This window comes from Melozone crissalis, unplaced genomic scaffold (genome assembly GCF_028551555.1).
Source record: "Melozone crissalis strain CALT ecotype California unplaced genomic scaffold, PUWL_Pcris_2 ptg000034l_1, whole genome shotgun sequence".
Classification (NCBI taxonomy): Eukaryota; Metazoa; Chordata; class Aves; order Passeriformes; family Passerellidae; genus Melozone; species Melozone crissalis.
The window spans coordinates 25,385,940-25,413,290 of record NW_026535812.1 but is presented as its reverse complement, the minus strand read 5'-3'; the positions used below and the strand labels follow the sequence as shown (position 1 = coordinate 25,413,290).

At 51.8% G+C, this 27,351-nt stretch overlaps 1 protein-coding gene across 1 annotated transcript; it reads left to right on the top strand.

Annotated features, from left to right (window-relative positions):
- ARHGEF26 (Rho guanine nucleotide exchange factor 26) lies at positions 1 to 27,351 on the top strand. The gene is made up of 15 exons (XM_054282666.1): positions 1 to 572; positions 660 to 1,035; positions 2,392 to 2,428; positions 4,308 to 4,453; positions 7,677 to 7,733; positions 9,872 to 10,032; positions 16,106 to 16,258; positions 16,684 to 16,813; positions 17,916 to 17,990; positions 19,243 to 19,332; positions 22,404 to 22,558; positions 24,320 to 24,535; positions 26,113 to 26,180; positions 26,356 to 26,460; positions 27,206 to 27,351. The coding sequence occupies exons 1-15, from the start codon at positions 1 to 3 to the stop codon at positions 27,346 to 27,348; spliced, it is 2,484 nt and encodes an 827-aa protein (XP_054138641.1). The 3' UTR covers positions 27,349 to 27,351.

The following is a 27,351-nucleotide window of genomic DNA, read 5'->3' as shown; positions in this document are numbered from 1 at the left end:
ATGGACGGGCAGCCCCCGGCGGGCCCCGCCGCGCCGCGCTGGAGGCGGCGAGCGACCCCCCGCCCGCTGCCGCTCGCCTGGAGCAAGCCGCGGCCGCAGTCGTACCAGAGCCCCAGCGGAGTGCTCGTCACCGACTTCCCCGTGGAGGACAGGTGCGCCTTCCCCGCGACTCGGCCCGCCGGCACCGGCAGCCCCGCCATGGGATCGGTGTCCAACGGGACCGTGCGGCCGCCGGGCTCCCCCGCGCTGTCCCCGGAGCGGCGCTCCCAGCTGCTCGCCCTGCCACCGGACAGCCCCGTCGGTTCGACCGCCAACGGCACCGTCTCCCCGCCGGGCAGCGGGCAGGGCCGCCGGCCGCGGCCGCCCAGGACAGCGGGGCTGCCCGCGCTGGCCCCGCAGCAGGAGCGGATCGTGTTCGGAGCCAGCGCTCAGCCCGCACCGTGCCCCCGGGCTGGTGAGCCCCCGGAGGAGCCGGGAGGATCCCCTGGACGCGGCCCCCGGGCTGCCGGGCCCCCGGAGGAGCCGGGAGGATCCCCTAGGAACGGCCGGGCTGCCGGGCCCCCGCAGGAGCCGGGAGGATCCCCTGGACGCGGCCCCCGGGCTGCCGGGCCCCCGGAGGAGCCGGGAGCGCCCCCGCAGGAGCCGGCGGGGTCCCTCGGGAGCGGATCGCCCCCCGCGCTGCTGAGCACGCACAGCCCCGCGGCGCGCAGGGTGGGCTCGCAGCAGCTGATCCCCCGCAGCCTGGCCGAGGGCCGGCCCGCGGGCCGCGCCCAGGGCCACGAGCGGGGCCTCAAGGCGCGCAGCCTGGTGGAGACCCCCCGGCCGGCCCTGGGCAGCGACCCCGAGGACGAGCCCGAGGGCGGCCCGGGCGCGCTGCGGCGCGGGCTCCGCTCCACGTCCTACCGCCGGGCCGTGGTCAGCGGCGTGGACCTGGACGGCTCCGCCGAGTGCAAGAAGAAGAACAGAATGTCCCAGCCCGTCCTGAAAGCGGTGGTTGAAGATAAGGAGAAGTTCTCGAGCCTGGGGAGGATAAAGGTAAGGTGTGCTGATAGGTGAAGGTGTTGGCTCCGTGGGAGTGTGGCCCTGCTGATCCTGCATTTCCCATAAATGCTGGGAGCTTTCAGATTGCTTTTTTGCTAACGCAAAACTTTTGATGTGACTGTGAGTTTTAAAAGTGCTGTTTTCCAAGTGAGGTGTTGGAGATGGCGGGCTCTGTTGAAACCCAGGAGGTTCAGGGCCTTTGCTAGCTGCCTCCTGCTCGCCTTTCCTGCTGGATTCTCCAGCTTTCACAACTGAACCCCGGGCTTAAAACCTGTGTCCCAGAAAGGAGTAAACAGGAAAAAAAAGGGACATTATCTTAATAAAGTCTGTGTGCTAGAATAGAGACAGAAAAATGAACTTCCTCCCTCACTTCTCTGAGACATTACTTTTAAAGTATTTTTTTAAATCACTGAGTGATTTTTAAATTGATAGAAATCACTTCAGGTATTTTAATGCTTGAAAGTAAAAGCAGCATGCCTGTTTTTAAATCTTGGCTGTAATCACTTAGAATCCTGTAGTAGAGTTACATTGAATGTTAATGTATTAAATTCTAAAGACATACTGATAGTGTTCTTTCACTTATCATAATGTAATATTGTATTTCCTTATTTTAGATATAACTTGTTACTGTATGAAATGTATTCACAGATTTCTGTGTAGTGAAGTACATCCAAGAGCTGATGCTGTAGCTTTTAAAATAATGATCAGCTTTATCGCAGTTTTCAGCCAGTTTGAAATTATGGTAGTGGATGCTTCTGTGAAAACACTACAAACAGCGAAATAGAAATTGGTGAACTTGTCAACAGCTGCAGAGTGTGGTTTGGTTTGGTAGTAGACTTAAAACAGTGAGTTTAGTTTAAGATAGGAGGACATGAAACTGTGGTGTTTTATGAAATAGGCTCTTGGCCCTGGGACTTGTTGCACGAGAGCAGCTGTTTTATTTCAGGGGTTTGTTGTGCTCTCGGAAGGCTCCTTTGCAAAGTGCTCAGAGTGGTTTTGCTTGCAGAGGGGAAGGGCGGCCTCTCAGTGCTGCGCCTCCGCAGGCAGCCCAGGGACAGAGGGATGAGCCGAGTTCACTGAACCCCTCTGCAGCCCGTGCAGTCTGCTTTTGAAACACAGGGAAAACACATCTAAACAAGGCATGAGAGACATGAAACTAGGGTAGCTTTTCACTTTCTCTCGTGACACAGTTGTTTTTACTGAACTCTTGTCCAACACATGAAGTTTACAGATTAGGCCCTGTTGATTTGGTGCCCAAGTCTTGAATAAAACAGACATTCTTGTTACTGTGATTATTTTGCATTCTCCTCCTTCTAACATATCTCTCTTTTCTCTTAAAATTACCCGCAGAAGATGCTGAAAGGACAAGGGACGTTCGATGGGGAAGGTGAGTCCTGTTCTGTCCAGACTTGCTAATAACTCCCAAGGGAAATGAACTTCAGGATCGTTTTGCACACTTCCTTTGTACGGAGTCAAAGACTCAGTGCCTTCTTTTTCAGTAATGCAGCTGAGATTTGGGACTATAATTTTGGCACTAGACCTACCTTAGGGCTATTTTAAAGACTATGAAGTGGCAGACTAAAAAGGTGTGTCAAGGGCTTCTTTTCCGCTTAAGCTCCTGTCCCTCCCCAAACCGGAGCTGTTGGCTGTGTTTGCCTCAGCCCTGTCAGCTCTGTGCAGTTCCACAGTTAGCTCCTCGAGGTGGGACTGCCCTCCTGCCTGTTGTGGGGCTGTGCCCAGGGGCCGGACATCTGATCCATCGGGGGTTTGGGCCCTCCCTGCAGCACGCCCCTGAGTCGTTACCCTGGGCTGGGGGGTCACACAGCTGTTTGTGCCTTCTCATCAGCTCGGGGTGCTGGGCTCGGCCCTTGGGCTCTGTAAGCATTTTCATTTCTTGCTGCTTAGGCTTCAGATATAAGTGTCAGGAAAACACTGTCTGTGGAGCTGTATTTTTGTGGTACTCGTTAATTCTGGGTTTGCCAAGTTTGCTGTTTTTCCCAATATTTCAACAAGAAAACATCTATGATAAGTCCACAGAAGTTCTGTTGCAATAACTGCTACTCTCGTGGCTTTTCCCTGTTTAATGCCTCTTTGAGGTCATCTCAGCTGTGTTACCTTCCTCTTGTTTCTGTTTTCAGAGCTTCCCACTGTGTTCTCTTTGCATCATCCCCTTTCCTACTCTTTATTTTTATCTCTTCTCACGCTATCTCCTGATGATGTTTTCTGGATTCTCTTCAATGATCCTGTCTGTCTGGGATGATCCCAGCTAATAACTTTCTCTGGAATGCCTCCCCCAGTTCAGTTGCTGTGCCAGTTTCCTCAGTTGAAAGTGTAGAAACTCAACAGGCCCTGCCCCAAAGCTGCTCCAAAGGCCACACCTGGTCTGAGCAGGGGGGACAGACCCACCCAGCCAGGTGAGGGGCCGCAGGAGGTGGGGCCCTGCCTGGAGCAGCCAAACTTCCACTTCAGTTCCCCCTTCTCTTGTAGGGGAAGATTGGATGTTCTCCAAAGCCTGGCCCATCTAAAAGTACCTTTCAGAGCCTGCCTGCTTAATGGCTGAGTTGGCCTGTGGGTTTTTGTGGTGTAGAATTTCTGTCCTTGCTCACTGCTGTTGCCAGGGGTGTGTGGCCAGGGAGGTTGGGAAGCAGCAGAGTGCTCCACGCCTGTGTTCCTTTGCCGCTGATAGTTCTCAATTAATGATGGCACAACTCAAACACACCAGGAGGGTATTTGGTCTGGAGGTTCATAGGTCTCCTGCTTACTCAGACAGGCTTTTAACTTTCTATTTGGAATAGTTCTGACCTCAGATCTCTGAAACTGGGAAACAGTGAAATGTGAAGACAGTATTTAGAGCTGACAGAAGAAGGGTTGGCTTGGGCAGTGTGCTTTTCCTGGACATGAAAATAGTGAGACCTGCACATCAGTGACTGCTCCACTGACACGCAATCCTGTTTTCTAATTGCTGGTTAATTACAGAACTGGGTACAGCAAACCAAGGAAGAAAAAATTGTTTGCTATTTTTTTTTCTTGACAAAGGCCACATCTGTTCTTTAATTCGGTCTGGGAGGATCTTTGGGTACAGTGATCCATTGTCACTGTACTGCACCATTGTCCAGCCCAAATCAGTCGCTATCTTTGTCTTGTGGAGTGTGAGCAGCACAGTGACACTTTGGTTTCTTCCATTGTTTAAATGTTACTTTAAATTTTTATGAGACCAACTAAACTAACTTTCTAGCAATGACTGACGTACTGTTGTTATTTGACAGAAAATGCTGTATTATATCAGAACTATAAGGAAAAAGCTCTGGACATAGATTCTGATGAAGAGTCTGAGCCCCAAGAGCAGAAGTTGGATGACAAGGTTGTTTTTCACTATAAGCCCCTGAGGTCGACGTGGAGCCAGCTCTCTGTGGTGAGTTGTATGGCCACAGACAGCATCTCAGGGTGGGCAGAAGCAAAGTCTTCTCTTACTTGCTGCTGGAGTTTTTGGCTGAAATTTGTCATCATCTTTGTCACATCATAACAACGACATGGAGGTCCCAGTCAGTTACTGGTCTTTGTTTCACATAAAAAACAATTAAACCAAGTTCATTTTAGAGGCCTGTACTTGGCAAAGGCACAACTTTACTGATTCATTAAAAAAAGAGTTGTGTGAGTTCACTAAAAGGGTGAATTATACTAAAGAAAGGCTTCAGTTAGTTACAAGCAAGTTGCTGCTGAATTGTTCTAAATCAGTGCCCAGCAGCTCTTAGGCTGGCTCGAGTGCAGGTGTTTAATGGAAAGCGTTTTGAGAAGTGCAGAGCAGAGCTGCCGGTGCTGTGCTGTCCCTTGCACAGGCTGGGAAGTGTCTGCAGGGCCTTGGCAGAGCAGCATCGTTAAACAAAGGGAATTCAGCTCTTCTGCCCAGGGCTGCGGTCTCACTGCCTTCCCTGCCCATAACCTGGCAGATCACTGACAGCAGCTGCTACTGCCACAGCTCTTTCCCGTACATGGGATTTTGGGACCGAAGGAACCATAAAAATTCTGGGCCATTTCTGTGCCTTCTGGAGCGATATCCCTATAATGAAGGGTTTGGGGTTGTTTTTTGTTAATGTAACTTGTAGAATGTTGTAGATGCTCATCTCAGGCATTAGAGAGATTCTGCCATGACAAGATCACCTGCAGTATTTGACCATCAGCTCTGTACATACCAATAAATGAGGGATTAAGCCTCAGGGAGCGCCCCAAAGGCTGGTTAGATGGTCTGATTAGCAGAGCTGTCTTACAGATGCTGATGACCCTTTGCACTTTAAAGTATTGAAAGATGAATCTCTCTGATTCAGTAATTATAATGAAGGCAAGACAATGCGGTTTTGTAAATATGTGCTTTAATTTTCTTTTTCCAACAATCAAATACTTAAAATACAGTTCATTGACTTCATGTTGCAAAAAAAAAAAGTGTTTATAATGAAGTCAAATTGTTTTTTCTGCCTTCTGGGGGAACTAGCAGTTAAATGTTCAACAGCTGAGGTATTTTGGAAGGAACGCTATTTAGTAATAATAATAATGATAATTTCAAAACACTAATTTGCTTTGAGACAGAAATAGCATGAGGACCATCTCAGGAGGAGAACTGTGCTGTGCTTCACTTACAGAAACCAGCTTGTTCTTTACTGCTCCTCACACACAAACTTGTGCACTGTCTGTGTTTGATTTGCAAAATTGGAAGTGGGGAGTATATGGGAGAAGGTGGTGCATGGAGAAAACAGAATCTGGGAACGTGAGACTCATAGTGACTGTGTTCATAACTCTGGAAAAATTACATGCTGTCAATGTGTATTAAGAAGTTAAAAAGTGAGTCTGGAGTTGTTGCAGGAAGTCAGCTGGAAAATGTCAGTCCTGGGTTTCAGCATATGCTAGGAAAGGAGGAGGAGAATGCCTGTGGTGTTTGTGAGCAGTGCCTGTGCTGGGAAAGCGAGGGCAGGGGCAGAGGATCCCCTGTCTGCAGGAGGCTGCCCTGGCACTGCTGCAGCTCCCACCGCGCTGTGCCTGAGGGTAGTGCCCTTCAGGCATGGAGTGCTCAGATTCTTCATGAGAACAGCAATATAAAGGGTGTTTCTGTCTTCCTGAAGTGAATTCACACGTGTTGACCTCAGATGTGACTGGTTTCTCATTCATGTAAAATTCAGGTGCTGTGAGTGGCTTTAGGGAGCCACTCCCAGGTCACTGCCCAGGGTCACTGTCCAGGGCTGCCTCCCCTCCGTGGTACCAGCCCAGACCCCTGGTGTGGCTCTCTGGGGCCTTCAGGGCTGATGTCTGCACCTTTCTCTCCCTGTACTAAAGGGTTTGTGGTCACTTTGGCTGTGGTGCAGCCACTTAGTAGATTCCTGTTGAGTTCCCCCTTTCAGCACCTCCTCATTTTGAAGGCACTTTTTGTCCCTGAATGGAGTTCACCTGTCCTCCTTTCATCCTTTGCTTCTCACCTCCATGGTTGAATCAGCCATTGGTGGGGACGAGTCACTCCAGTGTTAGTAGCAGTGATGTTGGGCCTCTTTTGTTCCTTCTGATCATATTCTTAGTGTAAATAAAGGGGTTTTTTTGCTTAGTATCACACATGTGATGTTTTTTTAGATTACTTCAGCTGAAACATTTTGGACACATCAAAATTAGGTATTGAATTTTCTTTGGCAGAAATGGCCAGAGCAGTCTCCACGTCTGGGTCTCTGTCTTTTGGAAGCATTGCTGTTGGTGGGGAGTGTCAGGCTGGGCCCTTGGCTGTGAGTTCATGTGCCCTGAATTGCTGTGTACTTAGTGGGACACACCCGTGTGTGCCAGCTGCAGTTTGGAGCAGGAATTCAGCAGGTGCCCCGTGGAGCTCCCTGCGCTCTGGCGCTGTCTGTGTTAACAGGGAGCACTGAAATCTGGGGGATGTGTTCCTAGCTATTTCCTGTGCTGTGCATTTTTAGAAAACTCTTCCACGGCATCCAGAAAAAAGTTACGTTGCGCCTTTCAGTGCCATTGCACTTCCTCAGGAATGCTCTGAAGCTTTCAGGCTCCTGATTAAGATGTACTTTAATTGTTAAATAAAAAGCCGTCTAATTAGCTCTTGCTCAGCATCCAGAAGTGTCTGCCCGTGGTGCTATGGGGGTCTGGGAGTTGTGTTCCAGAGGCTGGTGCCTCCCACACTGGAATGTTGCTGTAACACCCACAGGCATTTACCTGTGACTCTGTGCTGTGGTGTGCAGACCAGAGTGTGGCACCTCCTTATTCCTGCTGCCCAGCATTGTGGGGCCTGCTGGGCAGGAGCAAAATGAGGAATAATGTATCCTTTAAAATGCCGGGGAGCAGGTGGAGCAAGAAGAGAAAGCTGTTGGTGATAACATGTTAGGAGAAGACTGACAGAAATGGGTGTGGGTCTGGTGTCTGTGATGTGCCTCTGCTCCACAAAGAGAGCAGGGCTTTCCACGTGCGTGGTGCTGTGCCCTTTCCCTTCCCTTGCCCTGGTGTCCCTCCTGACCTGGGTCCTGTGTTTAGAACTCCTGTAGAGCCAGGCCCTCCTTGGTGCTTTGCTCTCTAGGTTTTGGTAGTCCTGTCTCTCTTTTTAATCACATTTCCCCACAAAAGGTATTAAAACATCGATTGATTTGTCTTTGTAGGTGAAGAAGAACGGCCTGTCAGAAGCCATCAGCCAGGAGGAAAGGAAGAGACAGGAGGTACTCTGTGTTTTGGGGCTGCTGCTCAGGGCTGCACTGCACGCCTGCCTCAGAGCTCTGCTTGTTGATAAGAGTTCATTGCTTGGCTTCCTGCTCTCCAGTGAAGTCTCCTCTCTCCCCAGGGAGAAAAAATGAGCCCAGAGTGTGCTGAGGTGCCTGTGTCCATGCCAGGGGCTCCTGGGCTGCTCCAGCCTGGCAGCGCCAGGGTCGCTGCTGTGCCAGGGAAGGGGTGACAGGGACTCCGGCTCACAGAGGGGAAGGAAATGTGGCACAGGAGTTTCCATAGCAGTGGGGAGCAAAGAGCAGCTTCTACAGAGCTGTACCCACCCCTGTGGGCAGTGCTGGGCACGGGGTGTGCCTGCTGGAGCCCAGCTGGTCCCTGAGCCCTGCAGCAGGGCAGGGGCTCCCTGATGGCAGCAGCAGCACCAGGGTGCTTGTCTGTTCTCTCTCTGTCCTTTGCTCCTGTGTCCTCTCCATCCACTTTCCTTGTCCCTTTGCTCCTTGTGTCCTCTCCATCCAATTTCCTTTTCTCTTTGCTCCTGTGTCCTCTCCATCCCCTTTCCCTGTCCCTTTGCTCCTGTGTCCTCTCCATCCCCTTTCCCTGTCCCTTTGCTCCTGTGTCCTCTCCATCCCCTTTCCCTGTCCCTTTGCTCCTGTGTCCTCTCCATCCCCTTTCCCTGTCCCCTTTGCTCCTGTGTCCTCTCCATCCCCTTTCCCTGTCCCCTTTGCTCCTGTGTCCTGTCCGTGTGCTGTGCCCCCGTTCCTCCCTGCAGGGCTGTGTCCCAGGGAAGGGGAGCTTGCCAAGCCTACCTGGCCAGGGCAGCTGTGTCCCTGCAGCTCCTCCCCAGGCGTGTCCTTCCCAGCAAGCAGGGCTTGGCTAGGAGCCCTGCAGCATTGCCTGCCGTGGCAATCTGCCCCAGTGCCTTCTTTCCTCTTGAGGGCATTGCTCAGCCTCCTCCTGCTGGGAAGCTTCTGAGACAAGGCATGTATTTCAGTGATATCCTTTAGGAGCCCTTAGTCAGTGTTTCCTGGAGCCATACTTGCATCCTTTCAAAAAGAACAAGTTCTTTGGATTCCTTTTAAATGTAAAGTCTTCAATGTTACCAAAAAATGTTTTCATGCCTGGGGGTTTTTAATTTGAATTTTAGAGGCCAGTTCTTTCAGTGGGAGCCTAAATAAATATTTTTAAGCTGTAGGTACATTACCAATTCATGCTTTTGCTGTATTTCTTTTAAAGTGCCTTTTATCGTGTATTCTTTATCCGTTCTTTGAATTGCTTTTTAGAGCCTATTAGATTGTTTTATAGTTATATACATTATCACTGCAGAAAAATATATTTGTCTTCTGCCTTGATTAATGTCCATGTCCTGTCTTCATACACATCCCATCTTTCAGAATCTGTTAGTGAGATGGGTATCTGTGCATTTTTTGGCTAAAGAAAATGTGTCACAGACTGATTTGGCCTATTTTCAGTAGGTGTTTCCGTGCAAGCCTGAGATCCTGTGTGTGTAGCAGCTGCAGGGTGCCCCTGGCCCCCTGAGAGTGAAACTGTCCTTGGGGTTTGCACCAGGGTGCCCTGACCCTGGTCTGTGCAGAGGAGCCCCAGTGTGGCTCCAGGTGCCCCCCAGCAGTGCCAGCAGGCACCAGGGAGCTGCCCCAGCCCCTGGCCGTGTGTCAGGCACCCTGCTCTGGAGTTTGTTCTCGGCAGTGTGGTGGGGCCATGGTGAGGTGATTGTCTCTGCCTTCCTTGCACACCAGGAGCAGTGTCTGCCCCATCCCTGCTGTGCTGGTGGCTTTGTTCCCAGCCTGGGAAAGCTCCACCAGGGGCCTCAGCCTGCTCCCTCCAGCCTCACTGCTGTGCTCTTGGGTCACTCCTGTGTGGAATTCTCTTCCGTCTCCTGTTTGCAGTTGCACTGAAAACTCTGAATATAGACTTGTTAACAAAGACTTTTTTCTTAGTATCAAATAACTTATTTATAATTAATGATGCAACTATTATAGAGATGAACATTTAAGTCATAATCTCTAGTTTACATCCAAAACTTTGCTTTGCACTCCTGCTCAACATTTTCTTTTTGTTTTTAAGGAAAAAAGCCCAATCACTAGTAAGTCTCTTCTTTCCCCCCTTCACTTTGCAGGCAATATTTGAGGTGATCTCTTCTGAGCACTCCTACTTGCTGAGCCTGGAGATTCTGATCCGGATGTTTAAAAATTCCAGGGAACTGAGCCTCACAATGACCAAAACAGAGAGCCACCACCTCTTCTCCAACATCACGGATGTTTATGAAGCAAGCAAAAAGTGAGCGTGGCATTTCTGTACTTACCAGAGCTGTGCGTCCTTAAACATAGCAGCAGGTTTCTCTTTGGATGCTGAGTTATCCGTTTTAGTGGTGAGCATTTCTTCCCAAGCTCCTGCTGGTTTGCAGGTGGGAAGTACAAGTGGCAGAGATCTGCACAGCAGTGTCAGCAGGGCTGGCCTGGGATTGGTGTCTCTGAAAATGGGAGGGAAGGGAAAGCACAGAGTGAATCATAGTGGGGATCAGCATCCTTCAAATGTGAGCAGTTCTAGGCCAAATGCTGCTCAGGCATTCAGACCTGGTCCCTACAGGGCATCAGATAAAGCTCAGTGTGCCCTGCTGAGCTGTGGAACTGGAGCTGGAGTTCCATGCTTGCCCTGCAGAGCTGGCTGGTGCCAGGGGGTGCAGAGGTCTGTCCTGAGGCGTGCTGTGCTCTGGGACTGGCACCCTGTGTGAGCACCAGGGCCTGGCTCTGCTGCCAGGGGCATCTCTGGGACTGGCACCCTGTGTGAGCACCAGGGCCTGGCTCTGCTGCCAGGGGCATCTCTGGGACTGTCACCCTGTGTGAGCACCAGGGCCTGGCTCTGCTGCCAGGGGCATCTCTGGGACTGGCACCCACCCCTGTGTGAGCACCAGGGCCTGGCTCTGCTGCCAGGGGCATCTCTGGGACTGTCACCCACCCCTGTGTGAACACCAGGGCCTGGCTCTGCTGCCAGGGGCATCTCTGGGACTGTCACCCACCCCTGTGTGAGCACCAGGGCCTGGCTCTGCTGCCAGGGGCATCTCTGGGACTGTCACCCTGTGTGAGCACCAGGGCCTGGCTCTGCTGCCAGGGGCATCTCTGGGACTGTCACCCACCCCTGTGTGAGCACCAGGGCCTGGCTCTGCTGCCGGGGGCATCTCTGGGACTCTCACCCACCCCTGTGTGAGCACCAGGGCCTGGCTCTGCTGCCGGGGGCATCTCTGCTCTGCTCTGCTGCTTTGGGGCACATTCCTTCAGTCTGCAGCCAGGCAAACAGACGCTGCAGATAGTGCCTGGAGAGGAGGAAATGGCAGATCTTACAAGATACAAGTGCAGAGGAGTCTTGTTGCTGGCTGGTAATTACTGCCAGTGTTATTTAATCCAGGACATGCATATGTATGTGCTCTCAGAGTACTTCGCACTCTCTTTCACAAAGTTACTGGAAGTGGCTTGGCTTCCTTGCCATTTGTTCTGTTCACAGCAGCAGGTGGATTATGTATTCCACATAACTAAAGCATCAGCCTGTCTGTGTTGCTTTTCCTGTCCCTGATTTGCAGTCTGCAGTGAGCACAGTGGCTGCAGTGGCTGGTGAAGGTACTGAGTGCTCACAGCTGTGGCTCTGCACAGCTTTACATGGATCTCTTTACCTGTGGAACAGAGAAATATTGGGCTCCTTTCAGAAAAGGGCTGAGGGTTGAACAAGGATTCTGAGTGGTTTTTTATTTTGCTCCCCCTTCTTTTGTCCCCTTTGTGACTTCTTTAGCATTAAACCCTCATTTACCTTGGTGAAACTTGTGAAGGTCCATGTCCCCAGTCACAGTAAAGTCATTTCTTGGCTTTTTTCTCTGAGACACCACAAAGTCTGTGGAATTTAACATTTGTTGTGCAACAGTTTGACTTTTTTCTTCTGAAGTTCATGCAGCAGCAAGATCTTGTTTTTTGGAGGCTGATGTTCTGTGTCAAGTGCAAACCCAGTTCAGGAACTACAGAGCAGGAGAATGTTTGGGTTTGGCTGGGGACCCTTCCTTTCTCCCTCCCTACCCCTTTCTTTGTTTCTTGCAGTTGAGCCCTTTGCCAGAGGCTGGGGTTGTGTGGCCCCAGAGCCACCCCAGTCTGGTGGCACTGGCGTCAGGGAGTGCAGCTCATCAAAGGCTTCATTTTCCAGGAAAAGTTCCTTTTACAGGTGCTCCTTACACAGTGTGAGGTGTGAAAGTAAAGGACAATGGGGATGGGGAGAGCAATGCTCTTAGGGGAACTCTAACATCCCTTTTGATTAATAGTCTTCAAAGGAAGTGGGAGGGAGAGGAAAAAAAGGGATGGAAAAATACCACATTAGCCTAGAGTTGGAATCTTATCCTTTCTTGTGTGTGAAGTCTCATGGTTTTAGAACTTGGGTTTTTATGACTTGGGGTAAAATCAGAAGTCATAACTCCTTTTTAAACCTAAATGAAAACATAATTTATCTCCCAAGTTTTGCAATACTGTTAAACTAAAACAAAACTGTGTGCTGGCTTTGAGCAACGTCATTTCTGTAAACAATGGAAGTGATTTTAAACCAGATACCCGCTTGGTATCTCCAAACTGCTGCTTTCTGTTTTCAAGGGGTTTCAAAGTAACAAAATCCACCTTTTCACTTTAAAGTGGAGTCTCTCCCATTCTGCTGGTTTTTAAGCAGCCTTTGCCTAGTACAAAACCTGAGTATGAGTGTAGTTACCAGTGGTTTTGGTTGCTGGGACAAAAGATTGGTGAGCTGAAGAACCTGAGCTGATGGGAATACTTTATAAAAACCTTTAGTTGAAACTGCTTAAAGCCTCTGTCTAGGAACTTTGACTTGGAACACATTTAATGGCAACTCTCCAGTAACACCAGGATGGGCCTGCAGTGCCTGACAGGGCATTCCTGGGGGAACAAAGCTGCCTTTGTTGGGAGCAGAGTGCAGAGAGCAGAGACTGTCTGTGACAGTGGGAGCTCCCTGGAGTGTCTGTGGCAGAGGAGAGGGGATGAATAACCTGTGCAGCACCTGCTGTGTGTGTTTGTGGGAGCTCCTGGGAGGTGGCTTCAGAGGGCTGGAGCGCACTGACCCTTGTGTGATGTGCTGGAACCCTCGCTGCTGCAGCCTGGGCAGGAGCTGCTGGGCTGGGCTGTGGGGATGCCGGGGAGCAGCTGAGCCAGGAATGCAGCCTGAGAAAGCACTGTCAGGTCAGACAGCCCCCCAGGAGCCTCTCTGGGGAAAGAGGAGTCCCAGGGAAATGAGGGAATTTTCTGGTCTTCAGGAGCAGTTGGTCTGCAGGGTCACATCCCCAGTTTATAGGAAGAAGGAAAGCTTTAGCAATTTGTGCCTTCTCTGCCATTAGACCAGCAGAAGGCAGATGATTCTGTGATACCAGAGCAGCATTGGCAGAAAAAGATCCCAACAAAACCATTTTAACAGATTCTGTCAGGTTTAAAACTCTGTTTCAGTCACAGAGGGACAGGATTGAGCACTCTGGTTGTGCTGGGTTCGTGACTCGCAGACACTCCCATTCCATGTTCCCACAGCCTGGGGCTGGGCTGGGCACAGGGGGCACCCAGGGGGCACCCAGGCTGCAGGGCCAGCTGCTCCTGCCTGGCCCTTGCCCAGTGAAAGGAGCTTTGTGGGCTCAGGTGTTGCATTTGTGTGTGTAGCTGTGTGTTGGCTTCCATTGCTGAGACTGTGGCAACTCAAACTGATTTCAGTTCTGCACTTTAATAACCCTCTCTCCAGCCCTTTTTTATTTTGATTCAGCATGAAGATTCTATGGAAATAAGACTATTTTTCCTATTTTCACTATTTTAAATCCCCCTCCCCTTCCCTAAATGACAGTCGTGTTGCAGATGTTCAGCTTCTGTCCCTGATGAGAAGGCTCAGGTTTGGAGAGGTTAATCAGAAATCTCTGTTACTGCTGGCTGAAGTTATCTCAAGGTGACAGTTGTTGCTCTGGTAACAGCTGCACATATCAGAGCCCCTATCTCCAGGGGGAAGAGGCTGAGTTCTGCTTGCTGCCCCTCCCCTGGTTTCTGTCCCTGCAGCACCCTGGAGCTAAACCGGCGTTTTGAATTTGGCCTTCAGGAGTGCTGCAGAGTGGATGGTTCTTTAAACAGTGTAAGGACAAGAGGAGGGAAATCAAATTCTGTCCTACAATGCTGTTTGACTTTCTCTGAATTGGATCTAACTTTAACCAGAAAAGTCCTGGATTTAACAAAGAGATGTTTGAAGTAAATAATTCTTGACATTCAGCAAAAATAGCTGCACACATCACAGCAAACTCCTTGTTGGTTAAATTGAATGGAATCATTCCATCCCTCAGTCTTGAGCTCTATGGCAGAATCTATCCTAAAATTGTGAGTGAAAGGGTTTATGATGTGTCTGGTTCACTGGTTGTATCCAATAATTAGCAGATTGGATATGGAAAACTACAGCTTTTGATTCAAACTTGAATGCAGGATTTCCTTATGGGACATATTGGGAGATGGGACTTTGATATACTGCTCCTCTTTGTCTCTCTTTTCCCTTTTTGCTTTTCTTTTTTTTTCTGTCTTCTCCTCTCCCATGTCTTCACTGTTCTTACAGGGACTGTCTGTGCTGATGTCACTGATGAAGCACCAGATAAATTCTAAAGGTGGAAGCTGTGGCCCAGCAGGGTCCAACACCTTGTCAGCGTGCCATAGCACAGCAGGAAATGTTGGATTTCCTCATTTCCTGAGCAAAGTGAATTGGCAGCAGTGGGAGGTTCTCCCAGCCATAAACATGTCTGAGCAGAGAGAAACAAATCCCAGTGTGGGATGGGGCTCTGCTGTGCCTCCTGGGACACTGCAGGCTCCATATTGCAGGCTCTTTTTTCTGTGATTTTATTATTTATGTGCCCCTTGGGGCTGGCCCTGGCGCGGAACCCGAGCCCACGGCACAGGACGGGTCTGTGGCAGCTCAGGAGGTGCTGTGCCCTGGAGGGGCTGCGTGGGGCACGGGAGGTGCTCAGGGCTCTGCCTGCTGCAGAGACAGGGCTGTAACAAACCCTGCCCAGTGCTTGCAGGCTGAGCCTGTTAGTCTGCCAGTCCATCTGCAGTTCCTGTGTCACAACGTCACAAAACCCAAAACCAGACCAAAATCCACTCGATTGTGGTGGCTCTGCTGCCCCACCGAGAGCCTGGCGGCCACTCCGTGCAGCAGCTGCTTCTGAGCACACCTGGAGGGTGCCTTCATTTAGTTAAGCTCTGTTGCTGCACACACTCAGCTGCTGCTCAGCCTGTTCTGCTCCTCTAGCATGTTTGAGGTGTGTTTGTAAAGCAAACTGTGGAGGGCATCACTTGAAAAAAGTGGCAGATTTGAAGAGCCAGTGTTAGCGATTAAAATATTGAATGAAGGGCTGAAATTAAATAAAACAGATTTCAAAATATTGGAGCTTAATGTGAGCTCATGTGTTCTGAGTATTTCCTTGATATTTTCTGTGCTGTATGAGGATTTTTGTATGAACTTGTTGACTGCAGGGAGTTGAGGGTTCTTGCAGTGAATGCTGATGTACAAAGGCTTCAGCCAGGACAGCATTTCATGTGTGAGGGGTGACCTGCAGAGCTGCTCTGTGAGCTGTTCCACCCCAGCAGGGGGGCATTTCCAGTGGGCACCATGGAAATCAGGGCTGGTGCTTTGGGAGCGTTGGGAGTGCAGAAGGCAGTGGGAGGCATCAGTGGCCACACTCACATGTGGGACAGAGACAGCAGGGAAGCTGTCAGAACAGCATGGTCAGGGGAAGGGCCAGCTCAGCATTTTGGGTTCTGTGCCCATTTTCAGTGCTTCCAGTCCCTGTTTGGTTCCAGTGGAGGGCTGCAGGATGTGGAGCACCGTGTGCTGCTCCACCACCACATGGCTCAGAGCCCCACATGCCTGTGCTCCATCGAGCACTTCTGCTGCTGTGCTGCCTGTAATTGCAAGAGGAAATGTGTTAATGTGGGTATGAAGTCGTTTCATTTCTTTTCCAACCCTGTTTCTGGAAATTCTGGTCTGACCAGCTCAGTGATGCTGTTTGGTTGTGGCATGGGGGAGTGGGAAGTGGCTGTGCCAGCGCTGCTGCTGAGCTGCCAGGGGCCGTGTCCTGTGCCCTGGGGCCGTGCCCTGGGGCCGTGTCCTGTGCCCTGGGGCCGTGCCCTGGGGCCGTGTCCTGCCAGCCCTGCCCTCGCTGCCCTGCCAAAGGAGGGGCGGCCTCGCCCTGTCAAGGCCAGCCCAGCTGGCATGGGTTGGTGACAGGGCTGTGTCAGGGGAATGCTGCGAGAGGAAGATGCTGTTTGCATGTAGAAGTGAGCAGTGACTGTTAACCCCCCAGGTTCTTTGAAGAGCTGGAGGCCAGGCACCAGAACAACATTTTCATCGAGGACATCAGCGACATCGTGGCGAGGCACGCGGGCTCCACCTTCGACCCCTACGTGAAGTACTGCACCAACGAGGTGTACCAGCAGCGCACCCTGCAGAGACTGCTGTGAGCACGGAGAGCCCCCTGCAGGGCTCCCGGGGCTGGGGGGCTCTGCGTGCACCTTTGTGGGTACACCCCTTTGGGGGAGCTCCCAGCCGGGCTGCGCTGGCCCTGCTGGGCACCTCCTCCTGCCGGGTCGTGGCTCACACTCCCCTCCTCCGTCAGTTCAGTTCAGTGTCACACAGTGGGACAGTGGCCCTCCCTGTGTGGCACACCTGGGTCTGCCCTCACCGTCAGGGGTGGCAGCTCCTGAGCTTTAATGTCAGTGCTGGGGCTGGTGGATCTGAGAGAATAAAGCTGAAGGCTGGGGTGGTCTGACTCCTGCAAATCACACTTCCTTTTTATAAAATCATGTTTTTTTTAAAATGTAGCAACTCTCATAATCGTTTGGGAGAACATCCCATTGAATTGTTCCGTCCTCTTTCCCCCAGAGCCACAAACCCAGCGTTTAAGGAGGTGCTGTCCCGGATCGAGTCCCACGAGGATTGCAGGAACCTGCCCATGATCTCCTTCCTCATCCTCCCCATGCAGAGAGTCACTCGTCTGCCCTTGCTGATGGATGTGAGAGCACCTGCTTCCCTCTTTCCTGCTGCTTGTTCTCACACTGTTAACATTCTCTCAGTTCTGGGTCTCTCCAGTCTCTTCCTGCCTTCTCCCTTACAGCACTCCTGGGCTGTGGATTGTGGATTCCTGCTGCATTTTTTGCTGACTGGAACTGGGCCTTCCTGCTCCCCCATTCACAAGTTAAATGCTTGGATGTTCTAGTGGGAAATTGTACAGTAAAGGGTCAGAATGGTTCTGAAACTCAGGAGGAACCAGCCCAGGAATTGTATGTGGTGCTAGGATTGAAATGCACCCTGCAGCTGAAAAACAAGACCTGCTGTCCTGTAGGATGGCCGAGGGCCCTCAGGCAGGGAATACTCTGGGAAGCTGAACTCCATTGAGTGGCACTGAGCTGTCCCTTCCTGTGCAGTGACCAGGGACTCAGAGTGATGGGGGTGCCATCATGGAGTGTTTGGCAGGCACAATTCACACCAGGAGATGGGGTATTTCACTTAAGGTGTCAGGACTAAGGGGTATTTCATCTAAGGTGCCAGGACTAAGTGAGGAGCTGAATCACCAGCAGGAGTGCAGATTGTGATCAGGCTCACATTCCAGCACTGGTGGGAGCCACAAACAGAACTGATAATTTTGTTTGTATATTTTTAAATTGAGCACTGAGTAATTTGATCACCTGGACAGTTAGTTCGTTCATGGATATTGGATTCTCTCTTCTCTGCAGTATGTTTTTAGGTAAAAAATGGAATAATAATCCAGTATTCCTGCAGAGTGTCACTGGCGGTGCCTTCCCCTTCTTGGTTTTTTTTCCTATACCTCCTTCCCCTCTTTGGCTGAAATAATCTAAACAATCAGATCTAGCATTTTATTTCCCACTCTTTCAGTTTTGTTTTTTGTATAAACCTCATCTTGAGAGGTTTTTCATCACTTTGTTCCCAAACCTTTGCAGGGAGGCTTTCCTTGGTGTGACTGAGTGACCGGAGATCCCTCTTTATCTCAGTCCACAGCTGTGATTCAGCTCCTGGATTTCAGTTAAGATGTGAAATCTCTGTGGGTTGCAGTCTGTGCTGCTTGGTCCTCTGAAGTAACTGATGTTTTGTTCCAGACTATTTGCCAGAAGACTCCCAAGGATTCAGCAAAATACGAGAACTGCAAGCAGGCTCTGAAGGAAGTCAGCAAGGTATGCTCTCAAGTAATTCCTGAGTACTTCCAGGGAAAAATGGATGTTTTCCATGCATAAATACTGCAGACGGGAGGAGCACTGAAGGCTCTGCATTGCTGTATTTAAGGAAGGGCACTGGGGATTGGGTTTGTGCAGAATTACTGCCTCCTACTTGGGAAGGGATCCCAAAGTGGGTGATACTGTGGAGATTCTGGGTTTGTGAGGGGAGCAGCGTGGGAAGTGAATCCAGCTGGGAGGAGGGTGTGTGTGTGGAGCTGATCATCAGCCTGGGTCAGAGCAGTGCCCTGCTCAGCCAGAATGGGGCTGAACCTTTGTTCCTGCTGGAGAATCACAAATGATGGGGTTCCTGTGGGACCACTGGGGTCAGGGGGAGCTGGGAGCAGTGCAGCCACGGGGCCAGCCCTGGTCACTGTGGCCCTGCAAACACCACGGTGAGGTGGATGTGCTCCTGCTGGGGTCTGTGCCCCAAAAATGCCTTTGTGCCCTGCTGGCTCTGTGCCCTGCTGGCTCTGTGCCCCAGCAGTGCGCCTGTTGGGGTGTGTGCCCCTGCTGGGATGTGAGCCCCAGAAGTGCCTTTGTGCCCTGCTGCCTCTGTGCTCTTGTTGGGGTGTGTGTCCCTGCTGCCTCTGTGCCCCAGCAGTGCCTCTGTGCCCCAGCAGTGCCTCTGTGCCCCAGCAGTGCCTCTGTGCCCCAGCAGTGCCTCTGTGCCCTGCTGCCTCTGTGCCCTTGTTGGGGTGTGTGCCCCTGCTGCCCCCGTGCCCTTGTTGGGGTGTGTGCCCCTGCTGCCCCCGTGCCCTTGTTGGGGTGTGTGCCCCTGCTGCCTCTGTGCCCCAGCAGTGCCCCCGTGCCCCAGCAGTGCCTCTGTGCCCTGCTGCCCCCGTGCCCCAGCAGTGCCTCTGTGCCCCAGCAGTGCCTCTGTGCCCTGCTGCCCCCGTGCCCCAGCAGTGCCTCTGTGCCCCAGCAGTGCCCCCATGCCCCAGCAGTGCCCCCGTGCCCCAGCAGTGCCCCCGTGCCCCAGCAGTGCCCCCGTGCCCCAGCAGTGCCTCTGTGCCCCAGCAGTGCCCCCGTGCCCCAGCAGTGCCTCTGTGCCCCAGCAGTGCCCCCGTGCCCCAGCAGTGCCTCTGTGCCCCAGCAGTGCCTCCGTGCCCCAGCAGTGCCTCCGTGCCCTGCTGCCCCCGTGCCCCAGCAGTGCCTCCCCAGGAGCAGCAGGCTGTGCTGCAGGCCCTGCTCAGCCCTGTCCCGTTTGCAGCTCGTGCGTCTGTGCAACGAGGGCGCCCGCAAGATGGAGAGGACGGAGATGATGTACACCATTAACTCCCAGCTGGAATTCAAAATCAAGGTAGGACGAGGAGCGTGGTCCTGACCGGCCAGGACAGTGAACAGGGGAGCATCACCAGCATGGTCCTATCGCACAGTGATTCTGGAAAAGTGAACTGTTGTGGCATGACAGAAATTAAAACTTTTGGTCAAGTATTTTAATTTTATTAGAAGGTGATGCTACAGCACAAGGGATTTTGAATAAATACTGAGTGTAGAGTATTCTTTGCTGTAAAGATAAAACTGCTGTGAAGATTTTGGCATCAGGAGAGAGGCCAAAGGCTGCTGCTCGCTGCTCAGATTTGCTTATGTACCTGATGGGAAAGGTGTGCCTGGGAAAACACTTCCAGGCCAGGGAGGGATCCAGGGGGTGTTTGTCCTTCCCCTCAAGGGTGGGATATCACAGGTTTCTATTAAATACTTCCTGTACTATCAGTCTTTTGTAGGAAACACCAGCAGACCCAGTCATAGGTAGGGGATACTTATTGGACTTTGTTCAAGTACATTTATTGTTTCTATTCAATGTTTGCTGCAATCCCATTTCTATAATTGATGTCTGATACCATTACACAATGGGGATTCTTCTGGGAGAAGATTGTTTCATTATCAGGCATGTAGTGAGTGGAGGCTGGTTCATGGTTTTAAAAGCACAGCTCTTGAAAGGCCCTGGGTCAGCTTGGGGCAAATGCTGCCTCCAAAAAGACATTTTCAACTTGCATAAAGTATTTTATTCTCAAATTTTGTCTAAAAATTGATGGTAATAATATTTGCTTATAGCAACAGCAACAACAAACACAACACTTCTGGGCAAGTGACACCAGAGCATTTCCTGATGGGTGGTACCAGACTCAAATCTTGATGAGTCCAGCCCAGTGTGGGGGCTGGGCTGCTCCCTGGTTCCCTCAGATCCCAGGAGTCCCTCGGGGTCTGGGGTCCCTCTGTCCCTTATTTATCCCTCTCTGCCCTGCCCATCCCTCTCTGCCCTGCCCATCTCTCTGTCCTGCCCATCCCTCTCTGTCCGTTATTTATCCCTCTCTGTCCTGCCCATCTCTCTGTCCTGCCCATCCCTCTCTGTCCCTGCCATCCCTCTCTGTCCTGCCCATCCCTCTCTGTCCCTGCCCATCCCTCTCTGTCCCTGCCATCCCTCTCTGTCCTGCCCATCCCTCTCTGCCCTGCCCATCTCTCTGTCCTGCCCATCCCTCTCTGTCCCTGCCCATCCCTCTCTGTCCCTGCCATCCCTCTCTGTCCTGCCCATCCCTCTCTGCCCTGCCCATCTCTCTGTCCTGCCCATCCCTCTCTGTTTATTATTGTCCCTTATTTATCCCTCTCTGTCCCTCGGGCTCTGTGGCTTCTGGGTGACCCCACCTGCCCTGGGGCTTTGTCTTTCCCCGATTTTGTGTGAGATTTCCCATTTTGCATCCAAGCCCCAGCCCTGCAGCCCCTCAGGCCCCAGGGCAGGGGAGCCCAGCTCTGGTTCAAGGCATTTTTCACTTCTGAGAGCCTCTTTTCTGCAGCAGGGACATGGTGCACGTGATTTGCTCCTTTGGCAATTCAGGAAAACTTAAACCAAGCTGTCTCTGGAAGAGAGTCAATTAGGAAAATGGGATGAACTCATTTGGAGTACAGATTAGAGGAATTTTTTGTTCATCCTCAAATAGAACTTTTAAAAGTATTTTTTGCTTGTAAACTAATCATCATGGGACTGTAATTCTGTTTTATGGTCATTATAAATTAGTTAAAGTAGTTCTGTTGTTGCCCAGTCTCACAGAGTTTTGGAGATTTGTTTATTATTTAGTTGGATGTAACTGTGGAGAGCTTCACGGGAACCAAGGGAAGTGACTCAAACCTCCTGGTGCTTGTGTACATGGCTCAACTGTGGAATTCAATTTTTAATTAAGTTTCAGCAGTTTTTGTTCTTTAATTTTGTATCTTTTGCACGGGAGAAGCTGTGGGGTTTGTTTAGGGAGTCGATGTTTGTTCTTCCAGCAGTGAGGTCTCAGTCCCAGCGCTGGGTTTGGGTTTGGCTCAGCAGGTACAGGCAGGCTGCAGTTGGCTTGGCCAGGGATTAACAGAGACGAAAAGCCAACTCCTGCAGAATGGGGGAGGCAGCTGACAAACTGCATGAAGGGATGTTGTTCAAAGTGTGGGAAAGGTGCTTAAATGAAGGAAAACAGGCAGTTGTGCTCATCACCTTGGTGTGCCTGGAGTGTCTGTCTGGGGGCAGCCTCGCAGGGTCTGTGTGACCAGCGCAGTCCCACATCTCCCTCCCTCCACCTTCCTGGCCCAGAGGGACAAAAGGGCCTCCTGCGGGCTCTGTGTCTCCTGCAGCTGGGGATAATGTGGGTTCATGAAGGCAAGGCTTCACATCAGGCAGCTCAGGTCCTCTGCTGCAGCTGCTGCAGGTGTTGGCCCTCACCTGGGGCAAAGGGAGCTCCTGCCCCATCCACGAGCTGGATAAAGAGAGCAGCTGTAGGATCCCTCCTCAGCATTTTCAGCAAAGCCTGACAGGTGACTGAGACACTTCAGGAGCACAGCAGGGCCATGGCAGCCTTCCCTTGGTGCTGCCAAGGACAGCACACAGAGGTGGGGAAGGAAGGAGGCTGTACCTGCACTCCCAGGTGAGGAGGGTTTGTTTGTACACCCTGCCCACCTGTCCTGGTGACACCGGCACAGGGAGTGTCACCTCTGCTCCAAGGGGAGCCCTGAGGTGCCAGGGACACTCCCATGTCCCCTCTGCTCCAGGAGCTGCTCTCACCCTGCAGACACACTGCTGAGGGCAGGCTTTGCTCCGTGCCCTCAGGAGCTCTCACAGCCTGTCCCAGCCCCATGGGAGCAGATCAGTCAGGTCTGTTCATTTCTCTTTTCCATGAGCAGCAATGACAGGTGCCCCAGTGGTTCCCAGGTATTTGCAGCTGTTACCTGTGTGTTGTAGCAACGATGCAGTCCCTTGAACTTTGGTAACCTCTTTGTGTTTGTAATCTCTGAGCTTCGAGTTTATTCAAGCATTTTTCCCAAATAAATTGTACTCTCTTTTCTGTTTTTTAATTTTTTTTTAATTTGTAAGGATTACAACATGATTTTCTTGCCTTGCAGCCGTTTCCATTGGTTTCCTCTTCTCGGTGGTTGGTGAAAAGGGGTGAATTAACAGCATATGTAGAGGACACTGGACTTTTTTCCAAAAGAACCTCTAAGCAGCAGGTGTACTTCTTCCTCTTCAATGATGTCCTCATCATCACCAAGAAGAAGAGGTAAGAGCTTCCCCAGTATAAAACTGTTTCTGTGCTCAGTCCTCGAATCACAGTGACTTTTAACGTGATCCCGGTGTGGAATGAGTTCAGGAGTTATTTGAGCCTCTGCCATGGGTTACCAATAACAAGTAACTGCTTGTTAAACAGGATTTACTTTTGGCAAACGCAGTTAAGATTCCAAATTGTCAGAGGAATTAAAAAGATGGTTCTTTATGCCCTAGCAAAGACAGGTTTGGGAAGGATGGAGTGTTGGGGCTGTCCTTTCCCTGCACACTTGCCAGGACGGCAGGAGCATGAGGCTGCCCCTGGTTTCACTAGCAGTGCTGGAGCTCGGGGTGAGCCCTGCTCCCACCACAGCGTTGCCATGGATCCACAGCATGGACACAAATGTTTGTTGGACTTGAACGTTTGTGGTTTTCCTTCAGCAGCTGAATCTCAGGAGATCCTTAACATTGCCCCAAGACACCTCTCCTCACTTGGAGCTAAAAATGGGCATTTCTGAGGCTGCACACGGGGCTTTACCAGAGTCCATCTCCAGCCCTGGCTCCATTGCTGGGCTGTGCCTCTGACCTGCTGGAGATGCTGCAGAGGAGCAGCCCAAGGGCTCTCCAGTCACAGGGCTGCTCCCCAAGGCTGGGCAGGAGGGGACACAGGGATTTGGCATGTGTGCAAGGCTTTGAAGAGGGATAAAAATCTGCTTTTCCCCACTGTCCAGATTTTAATTTATTGGGAATGTTTCTCCTGCCAGTTGTCCTTGTAGCCCCTGCTGTGTGTAGATACAATCTGATTTTTTTATTTTAATCATTTAAATGCCATAATTCTTGCCAAGCACTAATGCAGTGTCCTGAGAGGAGCAGCCAGTGGCAGCAGGTGTGGGGGTGCCGGATCCTGAGGAGAGGCTCAGCCAAGGGGCTCGGGAAGGGTCAGCCCAGTCCTGCTCACACAGACCGGGCTGTGGGCTGGGGCAGGGCCTGAGCTGAAATCAGTGCAGTATTCACCCCGAGGGCTCGTGGGAAATGCACTCACTGCTTCTGCTTGTGCTTGGATCCCTGCAGCAGCAGTCTGATCCAGCGCGTTTGTGGGATGGAAGTGAGGAGTGGGAAGGATTTGTAGAGGTTTATCTGCTGATTAATTAGTAAGAGGTTCTGTTATGATTAGCTGTGCACATGTACAGACTAGTTGATTAATTCATAAGAAATGCATTTATTATTCATTGCATAAATGCATAGACACATTTCTTTTTCAGACACAAGATTCCCATGTAGTGATGGCAGCACTCCCAGCTGGGATTGCCTGTTCTTCCTTTGGCTAAGGAGTTATTTAGACTAAAATACTGAACTGACTTCTTTAAAAAAAAAAAATACACCTCCAAAAATCCCCAAACTTACCCGAAAAAGCCAAGCCCAAACCAACCCTTTCCCTGTTCAGAGCATCCGAGCAGGATTGGTTCCATTAGAAGCATGTTGTGTGTCCGTCATTTGGGAGTGCACAAAGTCATTCTGCAGAAAGAGCCCAAAGCCCTGTCAGTGTTTATTTCCCAGAACCCCCGTGAAAATGTCTGAAAATGTCCCCTGGGAGCTCGGCTGGGGCTTTGTGTTACTCAGAGCTCTGGCAGAAGCTGCTCACCGCTGTGTGGGGCTGGGAGGAGCTGGAGGAGCCGTCCCCACCGCGGCGTTGGCTTTGGCCGAGGCTGGGGCTGCTCGCAGCCCAAGGGAGCGGGGATCCGAGCCCTGACCGGGGTTTGTTCCCTGTGCCCCGCAGTGAGGAGAGCTACAACGTGACCGGCTACTCGCTGCGGGAGCAGCTGCTGGTGCTGCCCTGCGACGGGGACGAGCCCGGGCCCGGCTCCTCTCCGGGCCGGAGCGCCCCGGGGATGCTGCACCCGGGCCGGAGCGCGGCCTCGCACCTCTTCAGGCTCCTGCTGCTCTGCAACCACGCCGGGGACAGGGTGGAGATGCTCCTGGGGGCGGACACGCCGTGAGTACCGCTGCTGAGGGCTTTCTGCACCTGGTGGTGTCCGCAGCAGCTCCTCCCGCCCTGCCCAGAGTAGTACATGTTTGTTTGTTTATTTATTTCTATTACTTCTTCTGGGTTGTTAATTTAAACTGCTGGGTAAGGCCTCGATTACCCTGCCTGCAGAGATGAGTGTAGCTGTGCCTCGGGCAGGTTCCTGTGGGGGCCAGCCCTGTGCTGGGTGCCTCACCCGAGGGTCGGTGCTGCCAGGTGGGGCTGTCACTGCGGGGCTGTCACCGTGGGACTGTCACCGCAGGGCTGTCACCGTGGGGCTGTCACCGTGGGGCTGTCACCGCGGGGCTGTCACCGCGGGGCTGTCACTGTGGGGCTGTCACTGTGGGGCTGTCACCATGGGACTGTCACCGCGGGGCTGTCACTGCGGGGCTGTCACCGCAGGGCTGTCACCGCGGGGCTGTCACCGCGGGGCTGTCACTGTGGGGCTGTCACTGTGGGGCTGTCACTGCGGGGCTGTCACCGCAGGGCTGTCACCGCGGGGCTGTCACCGCGGGGCTGTCACTGCAAGCACAGCACAGTGTGTCACAGGAGTGTCCCAGGCACAGCCAGAGCACTCGGGGCCCTGAGCAGGCGCTGGGATGTGCTGATGGTGGATGGAGCAGCAGGGTTGGAGCCGGAGCAGCTCTGCTCCTCTCTCTGGGGCACCCTGAGGAGTGCCCTGCCTTAGAAACCTGTGCCTGCTCTGGGATGTGCATGTGCCGCAGGAGTGCCCTGCCTTAGAAAGCAGCAGCACCCAGTGCCAGCTCTGGGATGTGCATGTGCCATCAACTTCCGCACGGCCTCCCAGCGCTGAAAGAGTTCACTTGTTCTGGGGGAAGCTGGAGGCAGGACAGAGGCATGAAAGGGAGTGCTCCAGACATGTCCCTGCCTGGAAAAATCGATAGTTTTAGGTTGGCTTTCAAAGTTTAGAATAACCATGAAAGGAACTGAAGATCATCAGTACTTTCTATTAAAGATCTCATTATGAAAGCAGGAGATGATTCAGACTTGTTTGGAAATGCAATTTTATTGGGGAAAAAATGCAGGACATTTTTAGTTGTCTGGGCTTTGTATGAAAAGACATCTTGTTCTGCAGACTTATTATTGATTTGTTCTGTGCCGTTTGCAGTATAAATAGCAGTCCAGCTGATCATCGCTCAGAGCAAGAGTCTGAAAGGAATTCCTGTACTTTAACTTACCTATTTTTATAGTCTTATCTTTTGAGAAGGATGGGAGGGGAATTTCCAAGGCCAAAGAGTTCAGAGTAGTTTTGTGCAGGTAAAACTGAAATGTTTTCTCTGAACCAAAGACTTCCAGCACAGTTTGATCATGTTTCACCACCTCCTGTGGCATTGGGTCCTAAGGAGAAAAGCACCAGTGTTAGGTGAGAGCTTTCTATGGCCCTGTGAAGAAGGCAGAGCCTACACAGAGGTGCTGGGTTACTCACAGGGGCTGAAGGGAGAGCTGGAGGCACTGGAAGAAGCAGGGGCAGCCTCAGAGCTGAGCATTCTCCGGGGCATGAGCTGGGCCATGGTTGTGCTTTGCAGGAGCGACAGAGCCCGCTGGATCACGGCGCTGGGCCAGGACAGCGACAGGCAGCACACGGACAGGACCAGTAAGTGACAATGCTGGGGCTCCTGGGCGCTCTGCAGGGCACTGCCCTCGCTGGGGCCGGGCTGCCCTAAGCCATGGGGGAAGGTGTAGAGTGGAAATGTTTTAAAGGAATGGTGATGTGTTGTAGTAAAAGCCCTGTGACTGCTTTAACTGAGCCTGGCTCTCTCCTGCCCCAGCCCTGGCTCAGGTGGAGACCATCAGGACGTACACAGCCAAGCAGGCCGATGAGCTCTCTCTCCAAGTCGCTGATGTGGTTTTGGTTTATCAAAAAGTGAATGACGGTGAGTGAGGATTTTCTGTCAGTAACCATTTGTCACCTCTGCAGGGGGATCCAGCTACAAAAACGTGTTTCCTATTAGCACAGGGCTGCAGTGAGTAACAGTTCAGCTTCCAAGGAAAACGTGAGCATTTGGGTTCAGGTTTCTGAAGGAAGCAGCAGCTGTAACCAGCTGTAGAACATGGCTGCTGGCCAGCATTGGCATGGGAGGTGTCCACAAATAGGAAATTGAATTAGTCTAAAACCACAGAGCTCAGACATTCTGGTGAGTGCCAGGGTTGTCCAAGAGAAACAGCCCCAGTCTGTCGTGCCGTGGCCTGGGCTCTCCTGCTGCAGCTCTGGCACGGGGTGCTTGCTGAGGTTTGACACAGGGTCGAGTGTCCCAAGATCACTGTGGCTCTTGCCCAGACCTGCCCACAACGGCATCGATAGCACCAAGTGCTGCCCAAGTCAGTACTTGAGGGACTAAATTCTAACTTGCTGTTGCTCAGTTACCTGGGAAATCAGAGATTCTGTCACTGTACTATTGCATTACTTCAAACTATATTTGAATGACAAAAAAGACAGTGAAATTGTGCAATGCTTTGCACATACTATTTTTTACCTGGTCTGGCTGGATTACAAACACCTGCCAAAGCTCTCCTGACCTGGTGCGTGATCCCCAGCGAAGGCAGAGGCAGAATGCCCCTCAGTGCCCCCAGGGCAGGGCAGGGTCGGTGCAGAGGTGTCACTGCTGTCCCTCCCCGCAGGCTGGTACGAGGGGGAGCGGCTGCGGGACGGCCAGAGGGGCTGGTTCCCCTCGGAGTGTGCCAAGGAGATCACCTGCAGGGCCACCCTGGACAAGAACATGGAGCGCATGGGGCGCCTGCTGGGGCTGGAAACCAACGTGTAGCCG